Source organism: Ascaphus truei, chromosome 2 (assembly GCF_040206685.1).
Source record: "Ascaphus truei isolate aAscTru1 chromosome 2, aAscTru1.hap1, whole genome shotgun sequence".
NCBI classification, from domain to species: domain Eukaryota; kingdom Metazoa; phylum Chordata; class Amphibia; order Anura; family Ascaphidae; genus Ascaphus; species Ascaphus truei.
In genome coordinates, this window is record NC_134484.1 from 357,941,588 (window position 1) to 357,954,305 (window position 12,718).

Genomic DNA, 12,718 nt, shown 5'->3' on the forward strand with positions numbered 1-12,718 from the left:
AGACTAATGGTCCATCGGATTAACAAAGCGAAGTCCCTGCAGCCCCATTCAGTTAAATGGGACCTTTAGGGACTCCCACTTAATCCGATGGGTAATTAGTCTGGCTGCAGAAATCTCATTGAAATGTTGTAGTTTACTGGGAGATTGCCCCAGATTTTCCAAGGAAAGTGGTCGGAAACTGGTGGATGTATCTGTATTGTTAACATAACTGTTTCCAGGACATACTTGAAAATAAGAGGTAACTCTCAATGTATTACTTCCTGGTAATACATGTTATAAATAAATAAATTAGCTAGTATAGACAAATCAACATTAATTATAAGTCAAGAAAGATCAAGGGTTCCATTTTACAGTTTCTTCCTCCCTTCTGTGTTTTTATTGGGAATGGTGAGTGGGAAAATGTTGCCACAGTGTTGAAAGGAGAGCACATTCTTTATAATTCAACAGTGATACTCTTCAATATCCTGAGTATGTGGATAATGTGTATTTCTACAGTATTTTTATTTATTTAGTTCCAACCATTTATGCAGTGCTTTAAATAGATAATATACAAGACATAATATAGGGGAAATAACAGAAATATGGATATGTGCACACATAGTAAATACAGATGTAGCAGATATTATTGTACCCTCTGGTGGCTTTGTCCGACACCCCTTTTTGCATTGGCAATGCCCCTTTTCACACATGAGTATTGCATTTTGAATGGCAGTTTCTACCGCTGGTACGTTGTTTGTGCCCCGCTACAACGAGCCAGCGGCAGCAATAACGTCTACTACTGTACATCTGTAACTTACAATTTAAGTGGTGTCTTTTCTATCATTCAGAGAAAAAGAGGAGTACAGTATAAAAAGTGCACATTTTATAGAGCAAGATAAATGATAGGTGACAATGGGTTATGTAGTCACGTTACATGTCTGCTGGCATGAATATGCATGTCATATAAAAAGTTTATGCATACAGTGTATATATATATATATATATGTATATATATATATATATATATATATATATATATATATATATATATATATATATATATATATATATATATATATAATAAAAGATTAGATGATTTATATTTTTGGCATACAAGTTGTGATTTTAATGTTTATGCTGTATTTGTATAACCCAAAACTTTGCGAAGCAAGTCAAATTAGGATTTAAGTGACTAGTGATCCATCATTTTGAGTGATCATGCAGACATAATAGCTCAGTAACCTATATTTACTTCAGTGAGTATCAGTGTCTTCTGAATAAGTTGTACAATTTTTAATTTTTTTAATTTATCGATTATGTTGCTTTATTTATTTCCCTAGCAAATTTACTGTAGTAATGTAGTGACATGAAAGTAAATGGGATATGAACGTTGAATTAAAATGCAGATTTAACAAGGAAACTAATGACGATTTTATAAACCTCATATTGTTCGTAATATGGAGCTAAACTTAACATGCCATTCTATGTCATTCATTTACAGACAGAACCCAGGGGAAATGGCAGTGTCAATAAAAGACTATCATCAATCGTGGAAGATGAAGAAGATGACACAGGAGAGGAAGAACCTTCATCACCCTCTCCAATACGTACTAGAAATACAACCTCAAAATACAAGAAATCTGCAAACAATAACAGCTCCCTAGGGATTAATCTGAAGCCATTCTCTGGAACAGTGCCATTTAAATCACCTATAAGAATTTGCAACCCAAACTCCACAAAGACAAAGCAGGAAAATGAACCCCAGTTTAACAGCAGAAAAAGGAAGAATCTAATGCTTCATCTGCCAACTGTCACAAACCTTGGACCTCCTGATTTAAGCCCCAGGTGACACCAATCATTTTATTTCATCCTCATTCAGTTCTCATTAAAATTATGTTTAAATACAGTGTGTGTGTGTGTGTGTGTGTGTGTGTGTGTGTGTGTGTGTGTGTGTGTGTGTGTGTGTGTGTGTGTGTGTGTGTGTGTGTGTGTGTGTGTATGTATGTATATATATATATATATGTGTGTGTGTGCATTGGTGGCACTGTGTGCTCATTTGCATGTCATTTCCCAGAATCCCTTGCTGCTGTCGAAGTTCTGTGTGCTGGGTGATAATGGTGAAAGGCAGGGTTAGGGTTGCAGACCTGTCTACGACATGCAAATGAGCATACAGTAATATTTCCATTTGCTATACAGTATGTTTTACTGTGGAGGGTTTTTGTCACTTTTTTTACCCACCATAACTTAACTAAGTGTATACAGGTATATGTGTATATGAGTATATATATATATATATATATATATATATATATATATATATATATATATATATATATATATATATATATATATATATATATATACAGTTGTGTGAAAAATAAAGTACACCTCTTTGAATTCTATGGTTTTACATATCAGGACATAATAACAATCATCTGTTCCTTAGCAGGTCTTAAAAGTAGGTAAATACAACCTCAGATGAACAACCACACATGACATATTACACTGTGTCATGATTTATTTAACAAAAATAAAGCCAAAATGGAGAAGCTATGTGGGAAAAACTAAGCACACCCTTACTGCTTCCATAGAAATTAAGATGCTAAGTAGCAGACAGGTGCTGCTAATCAAATACCCTTGATTAATTAATCATCAGCAATTGTGACCACCTCCATAAAAGCCAAAGTTTTAGCAGTTTGCTGGTCTGGAGCATTCAGGTGTGTGTTAACACAATGCCAAGGAGGAAAGACATCAGCAATGATCTTAGAGAAGCAATTGTTGCTGCGCATCAATCTGGGAAGGCCATTTCCACACAATTTCAAGTCCACCATTCTACAGTGAGAAAGATTATTCAAAAGTGGAAAAACTGCAAGACAGTTGCCAATCTTCCCAGGAGTGGACGTCGCAGCAAAGTCATCCCAAGGTCAGACCGAGCAATGCTCAGAGAAATTGCAAAAAACCCAAGAGTTACATCTCAGACTCTACAGGCCTCAGTTAGCATGTTAAATGTTAAAGTACATGACAGTACAATTAGAAAAAGACTGAACAAGTATGGTTTGTTTGGGAGGGTTGCCAGGAGAAAGCCTCTTCTCTCTTAAAAGAACATGGCAGCACGGCTTAGGTTTACAAAGTTGCATCTGAACAAACCACAAGACTTCTGGAACAATGGCCTTTGGACAGATGAGACCAATGTGGAGATGTTTGGCCATAATGCACAGCGCCACATTTGGCGAAAACTATAGCATATCAGCACAAACACCTCGGAGGGGTGATGATTTGGGCTTGTTTTGCAGCCACAGGACCTGGGAACCTTGCAGTCATTGAGTCGACCATGAACTCCTCTGTATACCAAAGTAATCTAGAGTCAAAGTTGAGGCCATCGGTCCGACAGCTAAAGCTTGGCCGAAATTGGGTTATGCAACAGGACAATGATCCCAAGCACACCAGCAAATCGACAACAGAATGGCTGAAAAAGAAAAGAATCAAGGTGTTGCAATGGCCCAGTCAAAGTGCAGACCTCAACCCGATTGAAAAGCTGTGGCTGGACCTTAAGAGAGCTGTGCATAAACAAATGCCCACAAACCTCAATGAACTGAAGCAACATTGTAAAGAAGAGTGGGCCAAAATTCCTACAGAACTATGTGAGAGACTGATAAAGTCATACAGAAAACTATTACTTCAAGTTATTGCTGCAAAAGGTGGTTCTACAAGCTATTGAATTATAAGGTATACTTAGTTTTTCACACATGGCTTCTCCATTTTGGCTTTATTTTTGTTAAATAAATCATGACACGGTGTATGTAATATGTCATGTGTTGTTGTTCATCTGAGGTTGTATTTACCTAATTTTAAGATCTGCTAAGGAACAGATGATTGTTATGAGTGATGTCACCATGTGCAACGTGGCGTCCTAACGCGTTTCGTCACCGGAAGTGACTTCATCAGAGGATGGTCACAAGAGTTAGGAACTCCCCTAAATATCTGATGTTGCTAGGCAACCAAGAGCCCAGGTGCCAGATGGGGCTGACAATAAAGCAATAATAAACATGGAAGAAACTAAAAACTGTGGTGCTGCATTGAAATACAAACAATTGAACACATATTAAAAAGATGATGAAACAACCAATGAAGTGCTCAAATGGGGATATGTAATAGAAAAAACATATGAAAATGTTAAAAATTAGGACACCACGTGGTGACGTCACTCCAGTATGGTCCGTGTGTTTGCTGTGCTTCCCTAGGAACTGAGTGCTGGCATCAATCTCTGCAGGAGTTATACAGGGAAATCCGGAGGCTGATTACATTCTGAGAAGGCAGGAACTGCAATCTGTGAAACCATCTGCGGTAGGGAGACTGGTGAGGGAGTCTGAACTGCGTGCTACATGAACACAGCTGTGTTCAGCGTGATTCCCCCAGCCTCGTTTCTCCCTGCCTCTCCTCTCCCTCCCTCCCCCAGAATTGTGAGACTTATACCTTCTTGCCTGCTCATTACACTGGATTTACTGCCTGCATGCTGACAGACTGTTGCATACCCTGGCAGTGACGACTCCACGATTGAGATTTATCACATACATGCGTTTTATTATTGGATCTCTTGTGAGTGCATGTCCAAGGGACCTTTTTCAATTTTTTAATTTTGATTACATTTTCTCTACAGTATTACGCTATGGAGCTTGTGCTTCTCTTTTTTTCTTTCTCTCTCTCTCTCTCTCTCTATAAAAGAAAGAGCACACTCCATAGTGCATAAAGGTGTGACATATAAAACTAGGAGTTATACTGTAAATGCACTCGCAAACATTGAAGAATTAAAAGCGTTCTGTTGTGATATAATTACCACGCAGCATTCCTGGTTATATCAGGGGACTGCTTCATGGGAAAAACTGAAAAGTATCCAAATATATACACGAACAGAGGCAGGAATCCAGAGGCACACAAGTATGGTCCTTGCTTGTGTAATGGAAGGCCCCTAACTCCACTGTATACACCGGCAACAGAATCCAAGGTGCCAATTATTAAGAAAGTCCTAGCAAGAACAAAAGAAAACTCCCCTCTTCACTGCACTGCTGGTAGTGGAACGACCACTCTCACAATTTATTGCTGCCTTGTGATTATATCACATCGAAATCCTTTTAATTCTTCAATGTTTGTTAGTGAATTTAGTTTTCCTACCTTTTGTATTAAATTGTCACACATTTATGTGCTATGAATCGTGTGCTTTCTTTTATTTATTTTTTAGATATTGGCAGGCTGTGGTTCTCCCTGATAGCTACCTAAGTCTCCTGCCTTTATTTATATCATTTGAAGATTAGCCAGGAGGACACTCCTAATCCTCCTCCCTCCATTTATGACCTCTTTGGTATCTTTTGGAGTATCTTATTTTTCACTGGGACTTCTGTTTTCCTTATTGAGTTATATGAGACTTTTTTGCACTGTTCAACCTCACCCTCCTGATCTCGCGATCTTTGGTCCATGACGTCACAACCCAGAAGTAGCACCGATCGCTCCGTCAGCTCCGTCAGCTAGCTTGGATTAAGGTATAATGCACAGTCCCAATAGCCTTAAATAAGTCTTTGCAGCAAACAGGCAGACAAATAAAAGGAGCCCCAGTGTGAGTGTACACAGCGTGCATCGTGAGAGGTCTCTTACATCATTAGCCCCTTTGCTGCAGCAGAATATTTCTGATACATTGTAAGCAGTCATTTTTCTTGCGCTTTATTTGGATTATAAAATGTACTTCACCATATTGGCATCCTTGTCATTCATAGGTCTTACCTCGTCCAGAAGACTTGCTCGTCGGGAAGCGCAAACATGTGAAGACAAAAAATATATCCTGATGGTGCAATATTGTTATAATAAAGTAAATGTGTGTGTTCTATAATCGATGTGCAGAATACTCACAATTGTGAGAAAAGAGTGGTACACATAATGGTATCTTTGTGTGATGATCCACCGGTTGTGATATGGCTGGGTAAAACCTTAGTGCAGGTGCACTCTCTGGTAACCCTGGTATTAGACAAAAGAGCCAAACATAGCGCAGACTGTATGTGGATTTTATAAAAGGTACGTAAAATGCAATGCACTTACATGGTACAAGATAATATCAAGCGTTTAGATCTCACAGATAGGATCTCAGCAGCGGTATCAGAAGTCTCTCTGCTTCCCCTGTATGATGCGTCTCACGGATGCGTGTCAGCGAAACCGGAAGTGACGTCATCAAACTTCAGAGGTTCCGGTCTGCCCGTGGGGTTAGTAAATCAGCGTCACTCTACGCGTTTCACCGTTCTTGGTTTCATCAGGAGCCTATCTGTGAGATCTAAACGCTTGATATTATCTTGTACCATGTAAGTGCATTGCATTTTACTTACCTTTTATAAAATCCACATACAGTATGTGCTATGTTTGGCTCTTTTATCTAATACCAGGGTTACCAGAGAGTGCACCTGCACTCAGATTTTACCCAGCCATATCACAACCGGTGGATCATCACACAAAGATACCATTATGTGTACCACTCTTTTCTCACAATTGTGAGTATTCTGCACATCGATTATAGAACACACACATTTACTTTATTATAACAATATTGCACCATCAGGATATTTTTTCTGTCTTCACATGTTTGCGCTTCCTGACGAGCAAGTCTTCATCCATTTCATACGGGATTGAGAGAGCAATCCCACATTGGGTCACAGCTGCATCCATCGAATGTGTTTGTATTTGTATCACTGTTAATAATTATTGCACTAATTTGTTTATTGCACATTGATAATTAGAGCGCCACTTTTGATAAGTTTCCTTTTACTTACCTCGTCCAGGAATTCTTATAAGGACATTCAATGTGTTTATCCCACAGGTGTTATGTATCTATTTACCTGTTGTCTCCGATTTGCACCTTTTGTGTATATATATATATATATATATATATATATATATATATATATATATATATATATAGACCATACGATACCGGTTGCAACACGACATCAAGGGACAGCACGCAGGTAAGTAAATCAAAAATGTTCTATATTTGATAGAAGACACAAAAAACGACGTTTCGGTCCCCCAGTGGGACCTTTCTCAAGGTGGTGCAATTGAATGCAGTGCACAATACATATATATACCCCAAACCCCAGTGCAATTCAACAAAACCAATCACAGTTAATTAGCCTCACCTGCCTATGTGACATGCATCCACAGTATCAGCAGGTAAAGAGCGTCCATTTTGAATATATTAACTCTATTTTTGTTTACCTGATATGTGTTTAGGCATGCGCAAAAAGGCTCAGGAATTGCATAATGTTACTGCTGAGAGACTACATAAGTCTGCCAGACCCAGCGATATCTTGGATAACCGGAGAGAGTGCGCATGGGCTAAACTGATCTGGAGCTGATACCTGGATAGATTAACTATTTCAGGGACGTGCAAAATACACATTGTAACTGCAAGTTAAGCGAAACATGTGAAACACCTGATGTGCTCACCGTAAATGTGCAAAAAAATGTGAGGGATTAAAACATATATACACACGTGTGGATGACGTGGCTGACTGGAATCTAGGACAATATATAAATGCTGAAAGCACTCAGCCATATAACGCCTAATGCATAGTGTAAGAAATGATAATGCAATGATGACTCTATGCATCATGTCAGGAAGCGACACCTTAAAAACCAACAAAAATACATAATGCAGACAATGTCAAATAGAGAAACTGGTAATAAATTAGAATACATGCTGTGTCACACTCTCAGCAAACATTGCTACAGGTGGCTCTTGACTAAAAGGGACCTGAGGTATCTGACACACTGTAATGCACCAGCATACATAAAAAGTGAAATAGTGCATCAAAGCATAATAATTTGCACAAACAAAAAAGACAGTATATAAATGCTGAAAGCACTCAGCCATAGAACGCATAATGCGTAGTGTAAGAAATGATAATGCATTGATGACTATGTATCCTTTCAGGGAGCGACACCTTAAATACCAACATAAACACATAATGCAGACACTGTCACATGGAGAAACTAGTGATAAATTGTGTGTGTCTCGCTTTCAGCAAACATTGCCACAGGTGGATCTTGACTGCAAAGGACCTAAGGTGCCTGACATGATGGAGGAAATGTGGCTAACTGGCTGACACCCCAAGGCAGTATGCGCTGGTTTTGCTGTTAAAGATGAATCCTAGTATCAGCAGGCAGCTCAATGGGCCAGGTGCGGAGATTACAGGAAACAGGTTAATCTGAAGTCCTCATTTAGACCCCGTGGGCTCAATGTGCCCAAACTGTAGATGAGTCTGGCTTCAAGCTGTAGTAGTGTCCTGTTGCGATTCCCTCCTCTCCCCGAAGTCCGTGCCTGGGCAATTGGCATACAACGCAAGGTGGCGAGCCCATGCCTCTTCTCTTTGTAATGTCTTGCTACTGGTTGATGTGACAAATCCTCCTTGTTTTCAGTATCAGCCAGTGCCTTCCGTATGGCAGAACGATGTAGGGCTAATCTCTCTTTAAGCATCCTCATTGTCTTTCCCACGTAATAAAGGCCACATGGGCATTGTATAAAATATACAACATATTTGGATTCACAATTCATTGTATCCTTGATCTTCTGGTGGATGCCAGTGTGAGGGTGTGGATAGGAATTCCCCAATATCAAGTACTGGCAGTTGATGCAACCGTGACATTTATACACGCCTGCTGGTCTGGATAGCCACGTTGGTTTTGCAGCATACTTGGCGGTAGGATCTGCTTTTGTAAGGTAGTCGCCCAAGTTTCGGCCCCTTTGATAGCAGAATCTGGGTGGTTTGATAAAGTGGTTGCCAATCACTTTGTCATTGGTCAAGATGTGGCTATGCTTACGTATGCACCTCTTGATGAAGCTAGATGCCGTACTGAAGGTGCTTCTAATGTTGAACCGGTTATCATCAGTCTTTTGGTCTTTGGGTGTCAGCAACCTGCTTCTGTCCACAGTTTTGGCCTGTTCCAAGGCAAGAGAGACATCATTATATGCATATCCCTGCATCAGGAACTTTTCTTTCATCTCTATTAGCGCCTCGTCCAGCTGTGATTGGTCACTTGTGATCCGTATTGCACGCAGAAATTGCGAATATGGCAAGCCTCTCTTCAATGCGCCTGGATGATGGCTGGTTGCTGATAAGAGGGTATTTTTATCTGTTGGTTTTTTATAAAGTTTAGTGGCTAGCGATCCATTGGATTTATAGACAATTGTGTCGAGGAAAGACACCTCTTCTTTGCTGAAATTAACAGTGAAGCGGATGGTAGAGGGTATTGTGTTAAGTTGGTCTACAAACAATAATAGATCTCTTTCTGTGCCATCCCAGATAAAGAACAGGTCATCTATATAACGCAAATATTTGGTAATATTATTTTTGAATGTGTTATTATTCATGATATGCTTCTGCTCATATGTATCCATGAATAAATTAGCATACGATGGGGCCATGTTGGACCCCATCGCAGTGCCCATCAACTGTAAGTAGAATTTATTCTCGAATTTAAAATAGTTTTTATTGAGAATAATGTGCATTAATAGTAACAAGAAATCAGGAGGAGGGCCCTGATGATTGGTGAATTGCGCAAAATGACATCTGCTAGCCTCAATGCCTTCTTCATGTGTGATATTTGTGTATAGACTAGCTACGTCCATGGTCACCAGTATGGTATTGCTTGTAATACCTGATAAGGTACTGAGCTGATTAATAAAATCAGTGGTATCTATATTTACGGTGAGCACATCAGGTGTTTCACATGTTTCGCTTAACTTGCAGTTACAATGTGTATTTTGCACGTCCCTGAAATAGTTAATCTATCCAGGTATCAGCTCCAGATCAGTTTAGCCCATGCGCACTCTCTCCGGTTATCCAAGATATCGCTGGGTCTGGCAAACTTATGTAGTCTCTCAGCAGTAACATTATGCAATTCCTGAGCCTTTTTGCGCATGCCTGAACACATATCAGGTAAACAAATATAGAGTTAATATATTCAAAATGGACGCTCTTTACCTGCTGATACTGTGGATGCATGTCACATAGGCAGGTGAGGCTAATTAACTGTGATTGGTTTTGTTGAATTGCACTGGGGTTTGGGGTATATATATGTATTGTGCACTGCATTCAATTGCACCACCTTGAGAAAGGTCCCCTGGAGGACCGAAACGTCGGTTTTTGTGTCTTCTATCAAATATAGAACATTTTTGATTTACTTACCTGCGTGCTGTCCCTTGATGTCGTGTTGCAACCGGTATCGTATGGTCTGTTATTGCTTTATGGGAAAGCACCAAAACTTATTTACTTGCATATGGTGTGCCGGCTGTGCATTGGATTCTATATATATATATATATATATATATATATATATATATATATATATATATATATATATATATATATATACAGGCATACCCCGCATTAACGTACGCAATGGGACCGAGCATGTATGTAAAGTGAAAATGTACTTAAAGTGAAGCACTACCTTTTCCCCACTTATCGATGCCTGTACTGTACTGCAATCGTCATATACATGCATAACTGATGTAAATTACGCATGTGTAACAGGCTCTATAGTCTCCCTGCTTGCTCACAGCTTTGGTACAGGTAGGGAGACAGTATTGCTGTTCGGGACGTGCTGACAGGCGCATGCGTGAGCTGGCATTTGCCTATTGGGCGAGATGTACTTACTCGCGAGTGTACTTAAAGTGAGTGTCCTTTAACGGGGTATGCCTATATATATATATATATATATATATATATATATATATATATATATATACAGTGTTCGACAAATCACCCAAAAATCTACTCGCCCAACCAAAAAATCTACTCGCCACCTAGTCCCGCCCCCAGTCCCGCCCCCAACCTAGTCCCGCCCCCAACCCCACTTTAAAATAAAATATATAAATAAAATACATTTAATAAATTCCTAGTCAGAACAACATTCGTTTTTGACATAAATGTATTTATTGTATTACATTTTACTACAATTAGTCCTTGTTACGTGTGTGTGTGTAAGTAAATGTCGGATCTAGAAATAAAAGCCCGGTGTGAATGACTAGTTTCCTGAACCCCTTAACCATTGTCTGGACGTCCCCGCTTCACAATATCTAAAGCAGCAATCCCGCCTGGGATCTTACCTAATCCGCAGTCCCTCAATGTCCAGGTACCCTCATTCCCACAATGTTATACATTGGAGGGGATGTGTTCCCTACCTCTCTTCTGGGTTAGGGGGGGTTCCGATGTCTTCCGTGTGAAGCTTGAGTCAGATCTGGAAGAAAGCAGTATAGGTTATTTCGGTGAAGTATAGGGCAAATAAGATATATAGGGTAAATAAGAGATCCAGAGTGTGGGGGAGAGAGAGAGAGTGTGGGAGAGAGAGAGAGAGTGTGGGAGAGAGAGAGAGAGTGTGGGGGAGAGAGAGAGAGTGTGGGGGGAAGAGAGAGTGAGTGGGGGGGAAGAGAGAGTGAGTGGGGGGAAGAGAGTGAGTGGGGGGGAAGAGAGAGTGAGTGGGGGGGAAGAGAGAGAGTGAGTGGGGGAAGAGAGAAAGTGAGTGGGGGGGAGAGATAGAGTGTGGGGGGGAGAGAGAGAGTGTGGGGGAGATAGAGAGAGTGGGGGAGAGAGAGAGAGAGTGTGGGGAGAGAGATAGTGTGGGGGAGAGAGAGAGGAGTGTGGGGGGGAGAGAGAAAGTGTGGGGGAGAGAGAGAGAGTGTGGGGGAGAGAGAGAGTGTGGGGGAGAGAGAGAGTGTGGGGGAGAGAGAGTGTGGGGGAGATAGAGAGTGTGTGGGGGAGAGAGAGAGAGAGTGTGGGGGAGAGAGAGAGAGTGTGTGGGGGAAAGAGAGAGAGAGAGTGTGTGGGGGAGAGAGAGAGAGAGTGTGTGGGGGAGAGAGAGAGAGAGTGTGTGGGGGAGAGAGAGAGAGTGTCAGGGAGAGAGAGAGAGAGTGTGGGGGAGAGAGGGAGTGTGTGGGGGAGAGAGAGAGTGTGGGGGGAGAGAGAGAGTGTGTAGGGGGGAGAGAGAGAGTGTGTGGGGAGAGAGAGAGAGAGTGTGGGGGAGAGAGAGAGAGAGTGTGTGGGGGAGACACAGAGGGGAGAAACGGTGGGTGATACACAGAGTGGGGGGGTGACTGACTGGGGGGGGTGACTGACTGGGGGGGGTGACTGATGGGGGGTGACTGACTGGGGGGGGTGACTGACTGAGGTGGGAGACTGATGGGGGGTGACTGACTTGGGGGGGTGACTAAATGGGGGGGTGGGGTGACTGACTGGGGGGTGACGGACTGGGGGGGAGTGACTGACTGGGGGGAGGTGACTGACTGGGGGGAGGTGACTTACTGGGGTGGTGACTGACTGGGGGGGGTGGGTGACTGACTGGGGGGTTGACTGACTGGGGGGGTGACTGACTGAGGGGGAGGTGACTGACTGGGGGGAGGTGACTGACTGGGGGGGTGACTGACTGGGGGGTGACTTACTGGGGGTTGACTGACTGACTGACTGGGGGGGTGACTGACTGGGGGGTGACTGACTAGGGGGGGTTACTGATTGGGAGGGAGAGGTTACTGATTGGGGGGAGAGGTTACTGATTGGGGGGGAGAGGTTACTGATTGGGGGGGAGAGGTTACTGATTGGGGGGGCAGGTTACTTAATGGGGGGGAGGTTACTGATTGGGGGGGTACCTCTGGTGTCACACACATACACATACTCCCATACACACATACACATTCATTCACACACAC

At 41.7% G+C, this 12,718-nt stretch overlaps 1 protein-coding gene across 2 annotated transcripts in view; it reads left to right on the top strand.

Moving 5' to 3' along the window:
• Positions 1–12,718, top strand: part of KCNH8 (potassium voltage-gated channel subfamily H member 8) — a 672,749-nt gene that overhangs the window by 564,344 nt on the left and 95,687 nt on the right. For both annotated transcript variants that reach the window (XM_075586916.1, XM_075586915.1), the window contains one exon: positions 1,481–1,824. In XM_075586916.1, coding sequence (XP_075443031.1) covers positions 1,481–1,824 — 344 coding nt within the window. The remainder of the gene's footprint in view (positions 1–1,480; positions 1,825–12,718) is intronic.